This window comes from Panulirus ornatus, chromosome 12, assembly GCF_036320965.1.
Source record: "Panulirus ornatus isolate Po-2019 chromosome 12, ASM3632096v1, whole genome shotgun sequence".
Taxonomy (NCBI): Eukaryota; Metazoa; Arthropoda; class Malacostraca; order Decapoda; family Palinuridae; genus Panulirus; species Panulirus ornatus.
Window position 1 is genome coordinate 27332476 of NC_092235.1, and position 24441 is coordinate 27356916.

General features: G+C 41.3%; 2 protein-coding genes across 4 annotated transcripts in view; one reads left to right on the forward strand and one right to left on the reverse strand.

Moving 5' to 3' along the window:
- The window catches only part of LOC139751940 (alkaline phosphatase-like), a 47998-nt gene extending 42294 nt beyond the window's left edge, over window positions 1–5704 (forward strand). For all 3 annotated transcript variants that reach the window (XM_071667644.1, XM_071667643.1, XM_071667645.1), the window contains exons 8-12: window positions 1617–1821; window positions 2568–2702; window positions 3345–3536; window positions 4358–4477; window positions 5148–5704. In XM_071667644.1, the coding sequence (XP_071523745.1) occupies window positions 1617–1821; window positions 2568–2702; window positions 3345–3536; window positions 4358–4477; window positions 5148–5407 (912 nt within the window). In that variant the 3' untranslated portion in view covers window positions 5408–5704. The remainder of the gene's footprint in view (window positions 1–1616; window positions 1822–2567; window positions 2703–3344; window positions 3537–4357; window positions 4478–5147) is intronic.
- A 3431-nt stretch (window positions 5705–9135) lies between these two features.
- LOC139751941 (uncharacterized) lies at window positions 9136–23083 on the reverse strand. Its single transcript, XM_071667646.1, has 6 exons — window positions 22809–23083; window positions 21339–21477; window positions 20939–21065; window positions 17712–17760; window positions 16101–16280; window positions 9136–14018 (listed from the first exon to the last, which is right to left on the reverse strand). Exons 1-6 carry the CDS (start codon window positions 22952–22954, stop codon window positions 13166–13168), a joined length of 1494 nt encoding a protein of 497 aa, XP_071523747.1. The 5' UTR covers window positions 22955–23083; the 3' UTR covers window positions 9136–13165.
- Between the last annotated feature and the right edge of the window lie 1358 nt (window positions 23084–24441).

The window sequence follows — 24441 nt, forward strand, 5'->3', positions numbered from 1 at the left end:
GTCGTGCTCAAGGGTCGTACCGTCGTGCTCAAGGGTCGTACCGTCGTGCTCAAGGGTCGTACCGTCGTGCTCAAGGGTCGTACCGTTGTGCTTAAGGGGTCGTACCACGATGCTCAAGGGTCATACCACGATGCTCAAGGGTCATACCACGATGCTCAAGGGTCATACCACGATGCTCAAGGGTCATACCACGATGCTCAAGGGTCATACCACGATGCTCAAGGGTCATACCACGATGCTCAAGGGTCATACCACGATGCTCAAGGGTCATACCACGATGCTCAAGGGTCATACCACGATGCTCAAGGGTCATACCACGATGCTCAAAGGTCGTACCACGATGCTCAAGGGTCATACCACGATGCTCAAGGGTCATACCACGATGCTCAAGGGTCATACCACGATGCTCAAGGGTCGTACCGTCGTGCTCAAGGGTCGTACCGTCGTGCTCAAGGGTCGTACCGTCGTGCTCAAGGGTCGTACCGTCGTGCTCAAGGGTCGTACCGTTGTGCTTAAGGGGTCGTACCACGATGCTCAAGGGTCATACCACGATGCTCAAGGGTCGTACCGTCGTGCTCAAGGGTCGTACCGTCGTGCTCAAGGGTCGTACCGTCGTGCTCAAGGGTCGTACCGTCGTGCTCAAGGGTCGTACCGTCGTGCTCAAGGGTCGTACCGTCGTGCTCAAGGGTCGTACCGTCGTGCTCAAGGGTCGTACCGTCGTGCTCAAGGGTCGTACCGTCGTGCTCAAGGGTCGTACCGTCGTGCTCAAGGGTCGTACCGTCGTGCTCAAGGGTCGTACCGTCGTGCTCAAGGGTCGTACCGTCGTGCTCAAGGGTCGTACCGTCGTGCTCAAGGGTCGTACCGTCGTGCTCAAGGGTCGTACCGTCGTGCTCAAGGGTCGTACCGTCGTGCTCAAGGGTCGTACCGTCGTGCTCAAGGGTCGTACCGTCGTGCTCAAGGGTCGTACCGTCGTGCTCAAGGGTCGTACCGTCGTGCTCAAGGGTCGTACCGTCGTGCTCAAGGGTCGTACCGTCGTGCTCAAGGGTCGTACCGTCGTGCTCAAGGGTCGTACCGTCGTGCTCAAGGGTCGTACCGTCGTGCTCAAGGGTCGTACCGTCGTGCTCAAGGGTCGTACCGTCGTGCTCAAGGGTCGTACCGTCGTGCTCAAGGGTCGTACCGTCGTGCTCAAGGGTCTTACCGTCGTGTTCAAGGGTCGTTCCGTCGTGTACAAAGGTCGTTCCGATGTGTACAAGTGTCGTACCCTCGTGTTCAAGGGTCGTTCCGTCGTGTACAAGGGTCGTACCGTCGTGCTCAGAGGGACGACGTATCTAAGCCTCCGTCAGAGGCGTGAGTGAAGTGCCTGCCATGAGTACCTGACCATCGTCCAGGTCTGGGACGGAGACCTGCCCCCCCCCCCCCTCTTCCCTCACTGTATGTGTACAGCACTAGCAGCCACGTCTGACACACACGCACACACACACACACACACACACACACACACACACACACACACACACACACCGGCCGTCAGGAGTGATGTGTAACTTCTGTTTCTTGATGGGTCGTGTTGTCTTCTTGATGAGTGTGGGTAAGTACAGGTGTTGCTGGTGTTGCAGGTGATCATGGGCGGCGGGCGGCGGGTGTTGCTGCCCAACACGGTGGTGGACGTGGAGGAAGGGCGTCGCGGCTACAGGCGGGACGGCAAGAACCTCATCCAGGAGTGGCAGCGACAGAAGAACAGCCGGGGTCAGCGGGGCGCCTACGTGTGGAACAGAGACGACCTGCTGGCTCTGGACGTGGCCAACACAGACTTCCTTCTAGGTGGGTCTCGCTCCCTCCCTCTCTGGTCCAGCCTCCTCCACACACTCCATCATGGTAGTTTACATGGTCTGGTGTACCTGATGGGTCGAAGGTCTAGGAGGTAGACTGTAGATGACCTGGTGGTAGGTAGACTGTGGATGGTCTGCCGACCTTACCTGTTGATCTCTCACCATCCCACGTCACCAGTACCTGGTCCTCTTCCTCGTATCCTCACTAGTATAATTCATCCAGGTTTATTTTTAAGATTTAAGTTTGTTTCGTTTCCCAAGTGGTTTTTTTTTTTTACTTCCTGTGCTGACCCCACATGTTTCCTTTATGTTTATGTTCTTATTATTCTCTTTAAACTCTTAAGTCCTTCTTTTGTTTATTGTTTCACTGGAAGATTTAGAGCTGAGGTTGACTGCTCCTGTTTTTGTTGCCCTTCAACCCCCTTACATGGGTCGGCCCCTCGCACAGCCACCTCTGTTTACAGTGACGTTCTTTGGTATATCTTTCTTATCATCATTCAGTACCAACTCCCGTCTTGCTCGTGTAAGTTATCTTTTGATTGACGTACAGTTTATCCTTTGTTTTCAGCCAACCAATTTAGATATATGACGCTTCTTTCAGTCACATAAACCTATGTTTCTTGTATGTTTACATTATTATCCGTTTTCCCTTATTACCCATTTTCTCTCGTGTGATTGTCTTCGTTTTTTGTTGGTGTTTGGAAGCGTGTGTTGACGTGTGTTGTTGCCTGGTTGCAGGGTTGTTCGGCTACAGCCACATGGACTACCTGGTGGAGCGGGACCGCATCATGGACCCCAGCCTGCCGGAGATGACCAAGGCAGCGCTCGAGATCCTTCAGAAGGACCCTAACGGATACTTCCTCCTGGTGGAAGGTACTGTGTCGCCTGCTGGTAGCACCTGCCTCTGACGTAATCTGTTGCCTCACCCGTGAACTTGTCGGACCCTAGATTTCCTCCAGTGCCACAGTTTTATTGCCACCGCATCATACATTCAACACTACTGTATTTTACCCTTCAGGTGGCGTGCCTCGGGGGGGCCTGACTTTGAGAACGACCATTAAGGTCAGGGAATAGTTTCCCTTCCTTGACGCTAGGAAGTTTACGACTGACCGACGTGACTGTCAGTGTGGACGAGTGGTTTACGACACCAGCCTTGAAATTCAAGGTCATGGGAGCGACACCCTTCCCCCCAGACGGCACGGTGTGACAACAAAGGCCAAGTGTTTTACTCCACACAACGCATATGTGACGCAGGTCTGATGGTTGTGTATAGTAACTAGAGGGCGTGAGGGTAGGTGTTGTGACTCCAGGTCAGCTGGACACAAAACACTGTAGATTGTAGGACGCCCCAGGTCAGGTCAACACCACAAACCACAACACTACAGGTTGTAGGACACCTCAGGTCAGGTCAACACCACAAACCACAACACCATGCTGTCGGGCACCCCAGGTCAGTACCACAACCTATAACAACACACAACTTCTTACTTGTACTGACGGCTGGTCCTCCTGCAGGCGGGCTGATCGACCTGGGTCACCACGGGAACAAGGCGCAGAAGGCGGTGACGGAGACGGTGGAGCTGGAGGAGGCGGTGCAGGTGGCCCTCTCCATGACGAGGCGGGAGGACACCTTGGTGCTGGTCACGGCTGACCACTCACACTCCCTCACCATGAACGGTTACCCCTCCAGACACACGGACATACTAGGTCAGTACTCGCATCACGTCCTCCTCACTCCTCACATCACGTCCTCACTCCTCACATCACGTCCTCCTCACTCCTCACATCACGTCCTCCTCACTCCTCACATCACGTCCTCCTCACTCCTCACATCACGTCCTCACTCCTCACATCACGTCCTACTCACTCCTCACATCACGTCCTCCCCACATCACGTCCACCTCACTCCTCACATCACGTCCTCCTCACTCACCTCGGTCCTCACATTACGTTCTCCTCCCTCACCTCACTCAGTCATCAAATTGCTTCACCTCCAACCTTACCTTTATCTTTTGAGTTATTGGTTTAGCATTGTAACAGCCCATTAAATGATCAGTCACCAATTAGATCATTTGTTAATTGAAAAGAAATGACTTACGAGTGTTGGAGGGAACCATCTACCACGTCAGGATTGTTCGTTATAATTACTTTGTTAGTAAATTTCTGAGGTGTACATCAATCCTCCAGTCTGTTACCGTTGAACACCATCTTGCTGTGTGTCTCATGCTCTGGCTGGCGTGGGTGTGGAGGGTCAGGACTGACGTGAGTGTTAACCCGTCACACACGAGGAACACTTCATCTTGTAAGATAACTGTCTTGATGGTTCTCCTGTCACGCTGGGTGGCGTGTGTGACAGGTAGTAACGGGTTGTGTGACCCACCCATTGATGGCGTGTGTGACAGGTAGTAACGGGTTGTGTGACCCACCCATTGATGGCGTGTGTGACAGGTAGTAACGGGCTGTGTGACCCACCCATTGATGGCGTGTGTGACAGGTAGTAACGGGCTGTGTGACCTCTCCTGACCCAGGTATCGCCGACATCAGTGATGAGGACTTCCTGCCCTACACGACCCTCCTGTACGGCAACGGTCCAGGTTTCCAGCACCAGACGTCTGGACTACGACCAGACATCTCCCAGGATGATCTACGTGAGTCTCACACATACACACACACACACACACACACACACACACACACACAGGACTGGAACTGTGTGTGTGTGTATGTCTGTGTGTGTCTGTTTGTGTGTCTGTGGTGTGTGTGTGTGTGTGTGTGTGTGTGTGTGTGTGTGTGTGTGTGTGTGTGTGTGTAAGGTTTGCCTTTTGATGTAATCTTTTATAAGTATTTATTATTATATATAAGAATTATACAGATAGGATTACAGTGTACAGATACACTGCACACGGCTGTTCCGTAATCTCTTTCTATGCCACACACACACACACACACACACACACACACACACACACACTCTGTATCTTCATTACCATCGCCCTCCACCTGCGTCCTAACCCCCGCTCGCACCCCCAGAGTGCATCTCACCCCAGGCGTCCTAACCTCCGCCTGAGATGTTCTGACCTGAGCCACAGTGTCCTGACCCCTGACCCAGGTCTCTCACACTTCACCCCACATGTCCTGCCTAACCTTCGTGACGTATTTCTTGGCCTTACGTGTGTCCTCCCTGTCATGTCCCAAACCTGTGTCCTCCCTCCCCATGTGTCTAAACCCCAGCCCTAGGAGCCCCAACCCCCTCCTGAAGAGCCTTAGCCTCCACCCCAGGTGTCCTAACCTCTGCCCGGTCTGGGTTTCCCGCCACAGTTGACGTCAACTACCGCCACGCCTCGGCCGTGCCCCGCGACTCTGCCGCGCACGGCGGAGAAGACGTTGGCCTGTGGGCCGTGGGTCCCCACTCGCACCTCTTCACGGGCGTGTTCGAGCAGAACTATATCCCCCACGCCCTAGCCTACGCCGCTTGCGTCGGGGAGGGCCTCACGTTCTGCGGCAACAATCGTTACAGGAGGAATTTCGGTCAACGATGGACCAGTCGAGGGCAGATGAGATGGCGTTCCCGCGGCTGAGCCTTACTGGCTGCCGGTCGTGATAATGACCGGTCGCGTCACAGTTGTTGTCGTCAGAATCTTCCTCATTTATTCCTTATTTATTTGCTGTTCACCTCGTGGCAGTCTTTATTTTTGGCCCTTTTCAATAATTTAACTTTCAGGTTCTGAATTTCAGCAATAAGTCTTCCAGTGGGTTGCGTTCAGCCGCGGCTAATGCTACCTTAATGGTTCCTTTCCTTTTACACTTCCTACAAACACATTCTCAGTGTTAAAGATATAGATTTATATATTTATCAAATTAAATTTATAGATATATATATTCTTTTGTCCTTGATTCCTTACCGAATGGTGCCCTTTAACTGTTAAGGGAATTATTGAAAATTTCATATAATTATATGATATTACTGCAAATGATCAAGGTTGCTTTCTGAGACTGGTTTTCTGAGGTACTCATGAGGAAATTTCTTTTATTTAATTTAGTCTTATATGACTGTAGGTACATTTGAATGTAATTTCTGAAGAATAAGTTTCTGATGTTGATTCATAAGGTTTTGTGAGCACTATTTGAGTCATGGACGATTTTGAGAACATGGTGAACCAATGTTATGTTTGTCATTGTGAACAGGGAATCATTGCTGTGATCATTATAGGAAGAACTGGTTTGTATTTAGTTCGACACGATCATTTGTGTGAGCAGATATACAAGAAACAGGAACACTGTACAAGTTAATCCTTAAAGAAATTTGGAATCCTGCAAGTATAGAAAACGAGAATATATAAACACATCAACAGGTGGTGAAGTCCCTGCTTTGTGGTGAATTTTGACGACCCTAGTGACCTGACGTGCACCAGGAAGCCGGGACAAAATGTGGTAAGGTTTAGAGCTTAATTTGTAGTTGTGACAAGATACCGGGGAATCACACACATCAGGATTTTTACAAGGAGAAAGTCTTGAGCGAGATCGTCTTGCCCGATGTGTTGGGGTCAGCCCTCCCAATGTTTAGAGGACATCGTGTTACTCTATTTTACTTCTAAATATCCAGTTTGACTTGTTTTTATGTTCCCAGTCGAGTCAGTTTAAGTCAGTCAGCGGGAATACAGTGATATCGATGTAATGGCTTAAAAAAATATGTTCAGAACGATACCATGGTCGACATGGGGTTTGCGCATGCGTACAGCAACACCGTTTACGGAATCAATTACATCATATTTAATGTTTAGTAGATATTAAAAATGTGCCGACAGTCCATTATTTGATGTTTTTTTATGTTGCTTATTAAGTATTTTGTCATTAGTGATCACTTTAGGATGGTGATTATTTTAGGGAGAGATTCTTCGTGTGTGTATGTTTTAACTATTGCAAATGAAAATTAGATTTTGCCCAACTAGATGCACTTACCAAGTGTGGTTGTGAGGGACAACGACCGACCTGCTTCATGAAGGGGAACATTAACCCTTCGTCCCAAGCCATATCTGCTGCAACGTGACGCTCTCCAAATCGTCGGCTGCTTAATTTGTCGAGGAGTTAAGAAGCAAACCCGGTGATCAGCGTAGGATTGAAACATGAAAGGTCATTGGCTTTAACAAATGGGCTTTCGTGATGTGATTTTTTTTATTTCAAACTCATTGGCCTTTCAAAAACACGTACGGACACATACTGACGCTAATTGGACGAACAGAGCGGGGTGGTGGAGAGGGCATCGTGGTCATCAACCTCATTACCTGAGTCCTGGTGTTAATGATGAGCCGCTAATGACATGATCACTGCGAGACATGTGTTATTAGCACTGTCCTCGCCACTGATGGTGTCAAGTGTCACATGACACAACTGTCTTAGACTCGTCACTCATTAAAAAGCTCAACATTGACCTCCAGATAGAGGACAGTCCTGTGCAGTATTTCTCTGCTTGACTTTATTGAATGTTTATATGTTTATTGCCTTTATACAAGATGTTCATATGGTACAGCAAGAATTTCCAGTCAGTATTTTTAGACCTATCTAGTGATAGTTAATAAATCTCTTGCTTTACCTCAACTTTTTACATTTATTTGTTTATTGATTGACACCAAATTGTATTAGGGCCTTTTTTATACGATTGTCCCACGCCAGTGCTAAGAAAAATTGGCAAAAGGTAATTAATTAGCCTTGAAAAACAGATTGGGTATTAAAACCAATTTCACCATCACTGTAATTTCTGCATGTAACTTGGCAGAACCATCTAGTGCTGCGTTGGCATATTCATGGGCAAGATCAGAATATGTGATGTACTGTAGGAGTTAGTGTCGCAGTCAAGTATGATGTCTCTAGAATCAGCATGGCTAACCAAACCTTGGATCCTGGTTGTTTTTCCCATCCTGACAAGATTCTTGCTCTTCCCCCAACATTATTCACTTTATGTAACTGAGAAATTTGTTTTCTGAAGGACAATGTCATTGTTTTCATGACACAACTCTTCTTCATTTTGTCATCACTATTCAACCATTCTTTTTGCAACCATAGGCCTCACCCTTAGGCTGGTGGTGTATGTTTTTGTGAGATGAAAATGGCAAGTTTCCTGTCTTCACTGTGGAGGTTGCATCTTGGATGTGAGGGCTCGTGTTATGTTTAGTTGTTTCTAATGCAAGAGAGTTGGATGATATACAGAATACAAACAAGAAAATGCAACTCGTCTTAGGAGTGCTGTTTCTCGAGTATACGTCTCGTAGAGTAGCATTCATGACTGGTATGGCAGGGACATTGATGGAATCAACCTGCTCATGGTTTTGCTGCATGTGAAAAGTCACCTACTGCATGGTTTTACCATTCAGTACAGTCTTGCTGAAGAACTCGCTCCTAAGGAGTCCATTATTTCCCTCCTACTGATTGTAGCACTACCTTGAAGCTGCAGTAACCCCTGGAGAAGGGACACTGGATTCTGTAATGATGAAATGCAAGGATAGTTGATAAGTTATTGGATTATTTTTATGTGTTTTGTCACTGTTGTGTTTATATTGGGTATGCTGATCATTAAGTGTAGGTTGTTGAAGTGTAAAGCAAGGGTAAGCTTTTTATTTTCATATTTTTGGTTGGTGATTTGTTGTGGGGTAATTTGGATGATCACTCATGGTGTCTGTCATTCTATACTTCCATCTCCAATTCAGTCTCCCCCTTTCTCCTTGACCCCACCACTTCAGACACATATACCTTCTTTGTCAGGCTCTCCTCCTTTTACTTTCCTAATTTCCAAACATTTTGGCATAATCTCCTCAGCTTTCTAAGCCACATTCTGCTCAACCCTACCTCTAATTCCTTATGTGATCAACCCCTCCATGTTGTCCTCAGACATTTCATATCTAACTCGTCCACCCTCGTTACTTTGCTCATAGGACTTAGACTAGCACCCATACAACACCATCAAACATACCTATCATTCCCCTCACAGACAATGACTTTCCTTTTCACATACCACTCAGTGCACCCAAGACCTTTGCCTCGTCACCAACCTTTAAGTTCGCTTCAGCACGTATAGCTCCATCTGCTCCTCTGTATCAAAAATGGTGTGCTCTGTTGTCACAGACACACACATCCCTTTTCCATACAAGCTCACCCTGTCCCACCTTAATGAAGTTACATTGGCTTCATAGACAACACTGACCTTTGAATCATAAATTTTTAAAATTCTGATAAAATAATGGACTTATGAAGGCAAACAATAGATGGCATTCACTTCAAAAGTTACTAGAATCAAGGGATAAATCATAATTCCTTGGGACTATAAATGTTTATATTATAGGTTCACAGAATATGTACAAAATATACAATATAAAGAATGCATGGTAATGTATATCCATAAAAAGTTATAATCAGATGGAGAAATTTGTGCATGTTTAATATACTGTAAAATCATTAATTTTATTAGAAGCCTTCAAGGCTGCCGTGAAACATCCACGTACTAGTACTAATCTCCTGTTGTTGATGAGGAGACCTACAGTAACACTACAAATTTATGTACAGAGCACTAATTACCAATTGTTAATAACAAACAAACATATCTGACAATGCTTTGCACAATCATTTCACCTGAGAACAGAACTATAATCCTCGGCCTTCACAGTATTATCAAAGAAAAATACATTTCAAAAAAATTGGGTTCAGACTATGAGAAAATTATTTTGCATTTAAAAAGAGTAAATAGGGAGAACTACAGTTTCCTGGTGTCAATTATGCAACAGAACCTCCTTGCAAATGTTTTGAACAGCAGAGCACGTCATTACTTAACTGCTAGTGGCTGTTACTTGATATGTATAAATCATGTCAGGAAATCACAAATCACTTCCAAAACCTTTTACAAAAAGACAGCACTCCTTCAAGCCTTCCCATCAAACCTGTTCATGGATTTTAATTAATTCACCCTTTCACTGTACTATATTAATATTATTAGGCCTCCAGTTGCACAAAAAACTTATTTTCCTATCTATAAAATGGTGCACAAAATGTTCAAAAATCACGGACAATAATTTCCATTTTAATAAATGGATATTTCAGAATGGCCATTCCTTAGTACACTAGTATTTTGAAACTTTTAATTTTTTGTGATTAAGTACAAAAGCTTTTTAACAATTTTTCATGATTTAAGCATTCCGTGTTTACAAAAAACATTATTTACCAGACTGGTTATTCTTAAGCACTTGCAGTTTGGGTATGGCAATGGGTGCAATGAGTAGCAGTGGGCACATCACACATCGTTTGCCCCTAGATATCCAGCCTAAAGAATTGGGAACAATGTGTCGAAAGTCGATAGGTACTAACTCACTTGCCTTAACTGATACTATGTAAGTCATTAGAAAGCAAGGCAGGATTGTTTACTTCTGACAATCAGCCTGGTGTAAATACAAACAAGCCAGCAATAAATGTTTTAAGTTAAAATTCATGTTGGGAGAGGGAAATCGAGTGTTGGAAAACGAGCAGCAGACTAACATATTGGTGGGAAGGCCTTAAGTAGTCTTAGTTCTGCCATAAAAATGTAAGTTTTGCAACTCACTCATATTTACATGGTTTATAGCAAACACTTAAAAGCCACTTATAGACACCATTTTGCAGGAATGGCCAACACTGCATAACTTATTAATCAGGAAAAATGTAGTCACCAGATTTCAAATAGAGTAGAAATTTCAAAATGTTTGATAAATGAAAATGAAGTCAGATCATAACTAATATGGTATCATTGATCACACATTGACACATCCTGAACTGAACTAAAAAAAGTAGAAAAAACAAAAGTCAGGTGACTGTATTTCCTTTTTTCAATGAAAATTACCAATGATATTAAAGTCTAAAAAAACACCTTTAAACATACCTCATTCACTACCTCACAACAATTCAGCTATTTTAGTTACAACTTCAGCTCAATCTCATTACTTGTCATACCTTGTTGAGCAATAAACAAGACAGGCATTCATCTGCATTTCATCCATGGAAAATTATGATATGCAAGCTTTTTATTGTCAGTTATGCAGGCAGCAAGATAGTATCTACCTCAAGGAACTGAGTTTACCTACCTTCTGCTAGCCTGTAGGTTTGGAGTTGAGAACCCCAGTTTGGCAAATTCAATTCCCACAAAGGTGCAGACTATATGAATTTGATATGGGATTTGAGTTACTTACCCTAAAAATCTAAACAAATATAATAAAGAGTTTAGATTACTGATGTTACACTGGTTTGAAAACCAACTCCCTGAAATCTCATCATAATTACAGTTTCTTAAATTCAACATTTAAATTGATTAAAACATAAAGCAATATAATTCAGTGCTAAACATATTTGGCAATATCTTTAATAAGGAAGTAATGCAGAACTTTGCCCTTTAAGATTCTTAAGTACCAATTAAAGATAAATGTGGAATGTTCTATAGGCAGTGAATAAGATGTCGTGAATGTTGGATCACAGTCCGAAAAGCTATTCCTTTATCAGTGAACATATTTCTTTCATAGGGCTATTTTGTTGGAAGAGCTAAAGATGTAACAGCCAAATGGGGCCGTATTTAGTTCCTGTAATTATTCAAATATTTTTTCTCCTGATGTCAATCACTAAAGACCCCAAGATAAATCAAAACCCTTTACAGCCACCTTAAGTAGGGTTTAGCCTCTAAAGATAAAGAGCTCATTTGTGAGTTACGATAAATCACTCTGGTTAGTCATTCTGCAGCAGGTGGATATTATCAATGATTATGATGAATACAATTCCCTTTATCTCATTCTTAAAAGATTACATTGACAACTTTTCTGAAACAAAAGCTATCTGAAAACATAAACTGAAACATGATGTCTGTCACATTAACTTATTCTGAAGAGATGAAACAACTTTTCAAAATTTTTACATAATATCTGCGAGTCATGGTTTATTAACAACTTTAATTATGATGTTCCACCACAGTGTTCCAGATAAGAGTAGTCTATTAACTTTTTTTTTTAACTGTTACTAATTATGTACAGTAATACATTAAAAAGTAACCAATAAAGAACCATTACCAATAACTGAATATTTAATGATACAATATCTTAAGTAGTAACATAATCTTAAGAGCATCCAAGCTGAACAATAATACGAGCTGTATTTCTTGCACTGCAATGGAATAATACTTTCATTGTTGAAAGTATATAGAAACCAAAATGTCAGTTTTAACAAGAACGCTATTTCACCAAATATCTGGAAAAGATTACAATAATTGATTCTGTATCACAGTAAACTATTTCCCCATCTCCATCGGGTGGTCACCTCCCATGCAAAATGAGTTAGTTAGTCCAGAGACATGACACCATAGAGCAAATGGCCCTCTAGACAGCAATGAATAACTCTGCTTGGCTGCAAGCTCAAACCTTCAATTTATGGGTTGGAAGATGAAAGCTGTACCACTGTCCTACAGCATCCCTTAAAGGAAAACAGAGTACATGTTACTATATTATAAGACATTTTTGTAAATAATGATACATCTGATAGTCTGATGTTTTCATGACTTTAATCGATTAACATGAAATGGTGGAAAACTCCCATAACACTAATCATGGTTCTCCATTTAAATGCTACTCAAAATTCAACTGCATTTTGATTAAATGCAAATGCTTTTGCTCATTAAATAATATTTTCATTGTAATACAGAGTTGTTCATATCTCTTTCACATCTGTGACTTCTCGCATCATTTTTCAGTCATAAAACCATTTTAAAGATTGTTCACTTTAATATGTTCATAATGTTCAGGAAAATTCAGTGGGAAATGTGCGTATTTATATAACCATTTGTAGTTAAATCTTCTAATCTATATATTTTACGACACTTATAAAAACGTCATTTTATAAGTAATAAATATATTGAAAAGCTATATTACATATCTTTTTTAAGAAACTGGCTTTAACCAATTTCTTTCTGATTAAAGAATTTTTTTTATATTAATACTGTATCAATTTATCTTTGTAATACTTGGTAAAGATCACTGAGTTTATAACAAATAATACCAAACACTTTATGTTTAATTAATGAAGACAAACTAAAAGCCCTACTGATGCAACAGTAATAGCCAAAATATGTAAAACATATTGTGCTTTGCAAATGCTGCAGCTAGTTACTTAATATCAGGAGCAAATTTGTTATATTAGCACCATTTGATTGTGATACTGATCAAAATTTGTAGAGCTTCATCCAACCAAAAAAGACTGACCACTGCTTTGCAGTACTGCCACGTTAAGATTTAGAGATTTTATGATGATACAATAACTGAATTGCTACAAATCACCTCTTTGGGTTAACAGATAATACTTTTTTCTAGTATAATACTGACAGATCCTTGCACCGACCCATATTTCTGTTGTTCTGTTGGGGACTTCAAGTCACACTTTGAACCTTGCCGTCTCAAGCAAAGTGGTGAGGGTTTCAGCTTTTCCCTACTACAATCTTTTATTTCTTTTCCATTTTCCTTATTTTCCTTGCCTTCCTTACTGATTGCTATCTTCTTGGCTAGCTCAGCTTCTCTCACTAATTTCCCCTTTTCCATGTGAACTAGTCTACTTCTTGACTTGCCTGGGGAGTCAAGGGTGACTAATTCTTTGCAGTGTCCAGAATTTATGGGTTCCTCTGTTTTATTAAGTGTGTTCTTGTTGTTCTCCTTGTTGAGTGTTTCAGACTTTCTCCAAGGGCTATCAACTTCTCTGCTACAATGCAAAGAGCTGCCAACCCCAACAGTATCTGTCTCTCTAGTTAGATGTACGGATGATGTGCTTGGAGCATACAATTCAGGTTCTCTAATATGGCATACAGAGGTGACAGTGGAGGTACTTGACTGTGCTGATACATCTTTGCTGCAAGTGGAAGCTGAGCTAGTAGATATAGTAAGAGAGACAGTGACAGAATGTGATGCAGCCTCTTTACCGTTACTGATACAGTGAAAAGATGCAATCCTGCTAGGACTGGTACTGTGCGTGTCTACTTCCCTGCTTCGATGGTGGGATGCTGAAGCAGCTGACGTGGAAGGGTGCACATGAAGTTCTCTGCTGGAATGATGAGTGGCACTGGCTGGGGAGGTGGAGAGTGGACGGGATGGTGAACATACTCCATTCAACCAGTGGTGGTGAAATGCTTCATCAACTGTGAGGCGACAGCTGTGACAGAAAATAATATGTCAGTTTTTACATTAATTCTGGTATTCACAATACCTAAGAATTTTTTTTTCTTACTTGATCGCTGTTTCCTGCATCAGTGAGGTAGCACCAGGAAACAGACGAAGAATGGCCCATCCACTCATATACACACATATATACATAAACACCCATGCACACACATACATACATATACATATATACTTAATCGCTGTCTCCCGCGTTAGCATGGTAGAGCAGGAAAACAGATGAAAGAATGGCCCAACCTACCCACATACACATGTATATATATACACACACGTACATATTCATACTTGCTTGCCTTCATCCATTCCTGGCACCACCCCGCCCCACAGGAAACAGCATCACTCACCCCTGCTTCAGCAAGGTAGAAATTGTATAAAATACTCTTATGGTAAGATTGTTTTGGAAAGGTAAATTGAAGTAAATTAGAATTAATACGAAAAGGAGAATGAGAAATCAAAAGTTATTAATGAGGAAGATTAAATAAAGTTTGCATATGGTAAGTATTAAGAAAGTCCTGAAAACATATGCATTCTTCAAAAACTGAAAGACCACAGAGTAATTAGCACAAGTGCTGGAAAAATGATATATGTAGGTGAAGAAAGTAGATTAAAACAAGATTAAAACAGACTTCTTTCTGAAATTGAATAATGTGCAAACCAAAGGAACATATGTATAACCTACTTTTACAGCAATATTCCACAAATCTTAGAAAACAGGATGTCAGTCTACCTAAGGGTAGTGACCTTAATGACTAGCAATGTAGTGTTTACCTATTAAAACACTGTTAAGCTATTATACCTTCAAATACAACCATGTCTGCCCTAACAGACAATGACCTCTCCTTCCATATGCCTCGCAATGCATTCAGGACCATAGCCCCCCTCTCCCACCTTATGGTTCATTTTAGCCCCCAAGGTTCCATCTACTACAAAGTCAAAATTTGCCATAAGTTTTTCACATTTTACAAAGCTATATGATGCTGGCACACAAACTAAACAAGTGCATTATGGCAGGGCATTTTGTGCCCATATCTTGCTCTTTCCCATATCCTCCATTAACAAACCCCCAACTTCTTACAAACCCACAATAATAAGCAATTTGGTAATATAGTGATGGTCTCAACTTTTTATTCAATACCTGTTGCATCTTCTGAAAAGAAGCATTAAAGTGGTTAAATTGCAGAAGCTTCTAATGTTCAATTACACAGAAGTGTCTTAGCAACAGTTGTGTTTCTCTGAATACAGTACAAAATATTTGCAAGTACAACTCTGAAATGCTTTATGTCTAAAATGAGTATACAGATAGAAGGAAATGCACTAGTTTGAGGTGCTAATCTTGAAGATGTACTGAAGTTCACGAGTGAATGCTTTGAGTGACATCAGCCAAATTACTTGTGACTGTTCCATTCTTAGTTACAAATGCTTGCAATGCTTGATAGTGGCCTATTCAGGGTAAGGCACTAAAAGGCTAAGAAGTGGCACTGGAGTTCCTTACTTATGGAGAATCTATTGCTGTTGCTGCCCCCTTGAGGTAGTTGCAATTGGAAGAGGCATCACAGATATAGATAGAATGATAGGTAGTGAAGGTGTAATTTTGATGCTAGTGTGGGTAGGGTTCACCATTAAAACAATTTAGGGATGAACACAATGGTAATATTTATGGTGCTGTACCAATCTGTGGAAAGCTGAAGGAAATAATTGAAATATATGAGCCAACTTCCTAACAAGGTCATAACTGATGAGATTGGACCGATAAGGTGTCACTTATTGATTCCTATCCTAGTAGCTTCCAATGAAAATGAAAATACAAAATTAAACAAGTAAGGTAACATTCTGTTACGTGCAAGCACTGTTGAGAGTTATACATTTAAGATCTGAAGCTGAATGGTTGTCAAAAAGAACCATATTATGAATAGGATTATGACATTCACTAGAATTAAGAGAAGTGATTCACTAAGCATTACCAAATTTTATATGAAATATCCTATTTTAAGTGAGGACTGTCTAAATGAACACATTGAAAGGAGACCCTTCACATTGAATACTTATCTAACCATACCTGGGATCAACAACTAAAAGTCGTGTGATGAAGTCAATAGCTTGGTCAGAGACATCACAGAAGAGGTCCTTTGGAAAATCAACTTGACCCTGGGATATGTTGAGGAAGGTCTCTTGCTTGGTGTCACCACCAAAGGGTGAATGTCCAGTGAGCAGCACGTAAGTTAAAACACCCACAGACCTGCCAATGAATTATTAGTCATAAAGTTTAATTTAAAGATAACAAATGATGTGCTAAAATGCAGCATCTGCCATACAAAAGGCTAGTGAAATATACTATCAGCAAATGCAGTGTATAAAAATTTGGAAAGGGAGTTAGCAGACCAGCAGCTTAAGAACCTCTATCATCAGAAAATCTTGTGAAGAGGATCTTGTGGGAGACAAGTTATTTCAATTCATATTGAGAATGCATTAAAGCACATGTTAATGTGATAATCAAGAAGACTTACACAACATATACATGACTTTAGCTGGAATCTACTGATCACTCACGTCTCTTTACCAGAGGAAACATGTTGATTTGCTACAGAATATCCAAAGAAATGAAATGAGGATTATACCAAAACTGAGTGGTACAAATTATATGGGAAGGCTTAACCTTACTAAGAGTGAAGGAGGACTGCAGGTAAATGTATGATAATCACTTTTAAATTCTTATGGTGACAAAGTGATGGCAACAAAGGCAATGTCTTTGAAGACTTGAGGGAATCCACAACAAGAGGTCATAGCAGGAAGTTAAGCAAGAAAAGCACCAGGAGTGGCATATGGAAGCATCACTTTAGTTACAGTAGACAGGTGGAACATAAAAAGTTGTGATGAAGCAAACATGGATAGCACAAGACTTTGAGATTCAAGATGGTAGGATGAAAAGAACAAGTTCGGTGAAGACCTGACAAGTGCAAAGCTCCCTACCCATACATACAACAGAAAATAATACAGCAAATACATACATGCAGATATGAAAGCATGCATATACACTCACCCCAACCTACCCATACAAATACAATGCTATCAGAATTAAGTTCCAAGGAATGCTTGTGTCACCTGCATTACAGTTACTGAGAGTGAAATAAGTATGGTTGGAAATGGTCAGGAAAATATAAGAAATATGTGCAATATGTTCCATGGCCAAAGGTGGAATTATCTTTCAAGTTATTAGCCAGTTTAAATCAGGTTTTAGCCTTTTTATAAAAGGAATGCCTCATAAAATTCAATTTGAAGTTTTGTTTCTTCAGCCATTCAGTTGATGTAGATAACGGGAAACAACCATATAAGTACTCAGTTTGATGCGTCTGACCTGACTCTTATGAATTAGGTCAAATCTTCAAGTCAAGAATCATGTGTTCAAAGCCAAACCTTTTTAAAAGGTATAACTTGAGCAAAATCTCTGTTTACATTTTAGGTATCATGCTATTCTTGAGATGAGGAAAAAACTATAAAGCAAACAGTTTGATACATCTAACCTGACCCTTATTAAGTCAGGTGAAATGCAACTTCTTTAAACCAGGGTGTGACTTCTGACCACGGATGGATGAACAGATCATGAATGATGACAATGATGGACACAACGATTCCCAGGTGTCTGCCATGCTACATGGGCAACACCACTTACCACATATCTGTAGCCAAACTGATGGGTTCATACTGCAAGATCTCTGGAGCTGTAAAGAAAAATGTAGCATTTAGTAAAAATTCTATGTCAGCAATTTTTAAATAATGAAAACAAAACTCCAAGAGATAAACTTTCAGAAATATTATGCATAAAGGAAAAGAATTTCCTCATCTGTACAGAGGGATCTGCAGTTTCATTATGTCCATAGAGGTTTCATATTTCACAAACAACTCAAGTTGCTTGAAAAGAAAAGCATACAGCTCCAAGTATAGCACATCGAAGTTTTTGCTTACAAAGCCTATACGTATTTACTCTCTTTCCGTTATGAAGCTATTGAGCCACAAGTGACTTTAGAATTTACCATTAGCATACACAAGCCTTGAGCTGAACTTATAACCCTTACCCATGATGTCATAGACTCAAACCAGAACGTTATTGATCAAGTCAAAGTTCATGTAATTATGCCCAAGGATTGTGCAGTGGGACGAAAGGTTGTAACTATCAAACTCGAGGTCATACCATCATGTTGGAGTGGTTAAACAGTCCTGTGTAATTGGGACATCCAAGTGATGGAATTTTGGAAAAATAGCTAAGACAAAGGCTTGAGGCAATTAATGAAAAAATGAAGCTGTACAAAACATATCAACAATAATGTTACTAAAAGTAAGAAACTTTAAATGTAAGTGCTACATTACATGCAGACATAATGTACACATTTCAGTAACCTACATTTCAAATAACTGGGAACAAGCCAGGATGATACATGATTCTAAAATATATATTATACTTGATTGTCGTTTCCTGCATAAGCGAGATAGTGATGGGAAAGAGACAAAGAATGGCACATCCATTTATATACACATATATATATACACAGACATATACATATTTACACATGTACTTAAACATGTTGGAAAGGATCACAATTTTGCGCATGATCAAGATATTTCTATGAGTCCACAGGGAACTTATCGTGTTTCATTTTCCCCGTGAACTCATAGGAGTACTTAGACATATACATATATTCACATGTACATATTCATACTCCCCTGCCATCATCCATTCTTGGTGATACTCCGTCTCACAGGATGCAGCAACACTACCCCCTGCTTCAGTGAGGTAGTGCCAGAAAACCGACAAAAATGGCCACATTTGTTCACACTCAGTCTCTAGCTGGCATGCGTAATGCACAAGTAAACACACCACTGCCTTAGCATACTGTTAGAAAATATAATAACATTCCGTGTTTATTATGTATGTCTTATGTTGCATGTGTTCTGGGAAGGTTTAGTTGACTGCCTTCAACTCCACCAGAACGGGCACTAGATCAGTTTGGAAAATTAACTTTGGACCATTAAAATTACATTCTTTGCACATGAAACTTTTACCAAGAGAAATTACTTAAATGTGTAGTATCTAAAAATTTATGAAAAGAACATGGAATGACCCATGCTGCAGTAAATACTGTATACGTTTCTTTTGTAAAAAAACAGCTCCAGCAGGGGGAGTATGGTAGGAGCAATGAATCATGAACAACTTTACTTCTTGCAGTGTTAGAAAATTATTGCATTTTTTTGGTCCTCATTTCTCATCAGAGCAAATATCCTAATAACTACTGCAATTCATCAAATCTTGAAGTCATACAGTATTATAAAAGCCTTCCTTTTGATCAACTGTGAAAATTGGCCCTTTTTATCACACAGTAAGGCCACAACCCAAAAATTAAAATTAGCATTTAGTTTGATACAATTATCACTTTGAAAATTTCCAAACATTCATTGAAAACTAGAATTACACTACAGAAACTACTGTTTGCAGTCAAAAGGCTACAAAAACGTTGCCATGTGACCAAAAATTTTTGCTGTTGTATGAAACTGAAAATCCAGTTTGTCAAGCATAACAATGTAAGGCAAATACTTATATAAAGAGTATTATGGGTCAAGTTAGGAAACCTCTCAATGATTATTAACAAATACAAAAGCGTGTGAAAGAAGAGAGCTGAGAGTAAGTGTGAATAAGAGCAAGGTTATTAGGTACAGTAGGGTTGAGGGACAAGTCAACTGGGAGGTAAGTTTGAATGGAGAAAAACTGGAGGAAGTGAAGTGTTTTAGATATCTGGGAGTGGATTTGGCAGCGGATGGAACCATGGAAGTGGAAGTGAATTATAGGGTGGGGGAGGGGGTGAAAGTTCTGGGAGCGTTGAAGAATGTGTGGAAGTCAAGAACATTATCTCGGAAAGCAAAAATGGTTATGTTTGAAGGAATAGTGGTTCCAACAATGTTATATAGTCGCGGGGCGTAGGATGTGTGAAGGATGGTGGATGTGTTGGAAATGAGATGTTTGAGGACAATATGTGGTGTGAGGTGGTTTGATCGAGTAAGTAATGAAAGGGTAAGAGAGATGTGTGGTAATAAAAAGAGTGTGATTGAGAGAGCAGAGGAGGGTAGGGTGTTTTGAAATAGTTTGGTGACATGGAGAGAACGAGAGAGGAAAGACTGACAAAGAGGATATATGTGTCAGAGGTGGAGGAAATGAGGAGAAGTGGGAGATCAAATTGGAGGTGGATGGATGGAGTGAAAAAGATTTTGAGCGATCAGGGCCTGAACATGCAGGAGGGTGAAAGTCGTGCAAGGAATATAGTGAATTGGAACGATGTGGTATACCTGGGTCGATGTGCTGTCAATGGATTGAACCAGGGCATGTGAAGCATTTGGGGTAAACCATGGAAAGTTTTGTGGGGCCTGGATGTGGAAAAGGAGCTGTGGTTTCGGTGCATTATACATGACAGCTAGAGACTGAGTGTGAACGGATGTGGCCTTTGTTGGCTTTTTCTAACGCTACCTCGCGTGCATGAGGGGGGTGTCATTTCATGTGTGGCAGGGTGGCGACGGGAATGAATAAAGGCAGCAAGTATGAATTATGTACATGTGTATATATGTATATGTCTGTGTATGTATATATATGTATACATTGTAATGTATAGGTATGTATATGTGCATGTGTGGACATGTATATATATATACATGTGTATGTGGGTGGGTTGGGCCATTCTTTCGTCTGTTTCCTTGCCCTACCTCGTTAACATGGGAGACAGCGACAAAGTGTAATAATAACAATAACAAAAAATTAAAGGGAGCATACAAAATTAGAGGTTAAATACAAATCATACAGAAAAATTACTGTGGATTATGCTTAAGACAAGCAATAAATGCTACAAATTCACTCACCTACATAATCAGGAGTGCCAAGAACTTCTCGCACTTCTATATCTGACAGAATGATGCGTGAAATGCCAAAGTCACACAGCTTAACATCACTCTCTGGGTGTTGACCCATCAGCAAGAGATTTTGTGGCTAAGGGAAAAAAATATATATGTGACTATACAATCTCTGTTTATTACAAATTCTGTATTCATTAGAAAGTCTTGAAGTCAAATATTGTGTGAACAGCAGTCATCATGAAACTTTAAGCCCTACTGACGACATCAAAACATAAGCTTCCACTCAGCACGTACAACTATGTGATTCAGTACATACAAGCTTTCCATGCAGCATTTACAATCATTAGACTCCAATAACTTTTCATCCTAATGTTTACATGCAATATGTTCTTATAATAATGAATACCTTGAGGTCAAGATGTGCAATGTTGTGGGCATGCAAAAAACGAAGAGCTCCAAGAATGTTCATCATGTAGCGACGCACAACATATTCCTCCATGCTTTCTTCTTCATCAATGACTCTCTGTAACTCCCCACCTCCTGCCCTGTAATAATCAGAAATATCAATATGCATAAACAGTGGAATAAAGTGAGAAGAAAATGAAGGTGTTGGGTGACTGGTTCTGATCTCTACAAGATTAAACAATGGCCTATTGTTCTATAACTATATTGCGAGGAAAAGAAATGATGAAAACAAAGGGAGACCTTACCATAGGATGCTTCTGGCGGTACTTTGGATTAATTCTTTTACAATATATGGATGAAAACTTGCGATCACAAGAGGAAAAAAATTTGAAAAATTTTGCAAACAATAACTATGGTAATATGACACCAGACAATAATGAGCCCAATTTCTGTTTGGAAAAGAGGGTCAATTGCTTGGACTTCAACTTGATAAGCTCAACTTTGCTGCTCATACCAACATAACCTATAAGATGGTGTCAAGAGCAATGGGGAGTTTACAGCATGCTATTAACCCTCAAAATCTAACCTCCTTACATTATACACCTCTCTTATCTAACACTATCTTACATATGATCTGCAAGCTTGAGTTCTCCATTAAAATGTTTAAAACCCACTGTAAGCCAGCAAGCAGACACAAAAATTCTAACTAACCCAGTGACTTAACCCTTCTTCGACCAACCTGTATAACTCTAAACAGTGTTCATCGTGAAGAATTCTGCTGATACTTAAGGCATCCCATTTGTTTAAATATCACGGTATTTTTTCGGTACATTAGTCTGTCAACACGAACATCATCCAACAACTTCTCTCTGTGCCAACAACCAGACATTAGCCAGCAACATGAATGACTTAAAATGCTGGATCAAAGTAAGTCAAATATTTCCCATTGACACCTTTCAGTGCCATATATCAATGGTATGATAAGATCAGTCCATAAATATACACAGCTGAATAAAAAAATTTTCTTTTAAAAATTTCTTTTGCTGATAAAGCTATGGATAAAAGTCCATCATCACGGTTACAAAATCTACTTACATCTGTCAGCATCAAAATACTGAACCAAAGCTCTTAAGGAAAACACACAACTCAGTAACATGTTTAGTATGTCAACGTCTGTCCACACACCTGAGTGTTACTAACTTTATTTCAGAGCCTTTGAATAAAGCTGCCACACCTAATGATGGCTGACTGAGTTTGTGAACCTGTGCGTAAGGTGGGCGGTATTTACAATGATAAAGATATAGAAAGACTTACATTGCTCTTAGACTTCGACCCCTCGAAGGTCTAGTCCAGGGGATAGAGTCACTACCCTATCAGTCATTATCTACCAATCCACTTCCGTCAGTCAGTCAGTACCTGTGAGGTGTACACTAAATACTGTTTTTATGACAACATTACAGTGGATACTTACAGTTCGAGGACGAGGATTATCTCGGACGTGGTCTCGTAGAGCTGGTGGAGGGAGACTATTCTAGTAGAGGGCCTCGCGAGGAGAAGGACTGCGGCCTCGTGCAGGATCTCGTGCCGCACGTCCTGCGCTCGTCGGCGCTTCCTCATCACCTTGGCGGCGTACCACGTGCCGGAGCGCAGACACCGCGCCCGACGCACCGCTGCGAACTTGCCCCTGCGCGTACATCATCGTCAGGAGTTAAGACCAACGTGTAATTATGAACAATACATTATAAAATCTAGCTGGTCGTATGACATTAACTTCATAAGATAAACTGAACGCGATAACTTAATAAATGGAGCTTCCAATAGCATATCAAGAGCTTAATGATGATATCCACAATACCTTAATGATGATACCCACAATCTTGAATAACACAAAAGAGGAGTTAATGGGAGCATAAACATGAGTATCGATGGAGAGTAAATGATGAGAAAAACCAGTCTTAAAGATATGACAAGTAAACCATTATGAGTCACATGGAATATCGAAGGACATGATAAGATCCATCTATTATCTTAACCATATGATGAGGGTATGGTCTACCAGGCTGTTGGATGCTACCAGTCGCTTGTACATTCTGTACGAGGTACACAGGAAGAAGTAAGGATTTGCTACTCATGGCGTACGTGTGCGCGTCTGCATGTAGGTCAATTTTTACATCAGAGTTTGGTGTGATGGAGTGACCTTTGACCTAACCCTTTAGGATCGGGTCAACGTGCCGTTGTGCTCAAGGATCGTACAGTCGTGTCCAAAGGGATGCAGACTATGTGATAACTCTATATAGGACGTTTCGCCGAACACGACCATCAATCTTCCGGGTTACATAAACGTACTGTTTGTGTAACCAGAAATGGTTTCCTGCTACACAAGTCGGTAATCAAGTCTCTATTACTGACATATTATAGGTCTAAAAACCTATCACCCTCTTGGGTAAAAGCACACCTTTAAACTAGCACACCTTTAAATTTAGGTTTTAAACCTAGATTGGTTCCAATCATTTCCTATTCTTTCTTACTACAACATCCCACAAGATTATGTCGTGGAGGAGACTGGCTTAGGAAAGGGAATATGTCGATAATGTAGATGTGAGCCGGGCGGGAGCGGGAGCCTGGTACAGTGAAGGCGACACCATGGCTTCATCTTACACCGTTCGTGTCAGGATTGTGTTGGTCGTACTTTCTGTCTCATTAAAATTAACCTTCCGGGTTAAACCTGATACCTTGTCATCACACACCTCCTGCTATACTCCCGCCTCTCTACCTGCACACTACAATGTCTCGTGTCTTCATTTTCCGTCCTACCATTTTCTCCTCCTCAGCCTGGACTCTGTACACGACACTTATGCTAATGCCTGAAGGTTCCTCACACAATAGTCGACTTTGAGTCAAAACGAGATTAAAAATTGCGTTTTGTACAAAGACATTAAATTCTGAGAAGAAAGCAATCTCTCTCTCTGCCTGGCTTCCAGACCACAGCGGCTGGAGACTGCATGCGTGTCTGAGGGCCAGCGTGGACCAAGGGTCTGCGGTGCGGGCCAGGGGTCTGCGGTACGGGCCACACGTGTACTATGGTCCGGGTTGGTCAACATGAC

What these genes read in the sequence shown, in the direction of transcription:
- LOC139751941 (XM_071667646.1), bottom strand. Translation starts at nt 22,954, where the DNA reads ATGAGGAAGCGCCGACGAGCGCAGGACGTGCGGCACGAGATCCTGCAC. An exon ending in ATAATCCTCGTCCTCGAACT is followed by an intron (nt 21,478 to 22,808) that starts GTAAGTATCCAC and finishes TGATTATTACAG; the next exon opens with GGCAGGAGGTGGGGAGTTAC. An exon ending in CTTTTAGTTGTTGATCCCAG is followed by an intron (nt 14,019 to 16,100) that starts GTATGGTTAGAT and finishes TTTCTGTCACAG; the next exon opens with CTGTCGCCTCACAGTTGATG.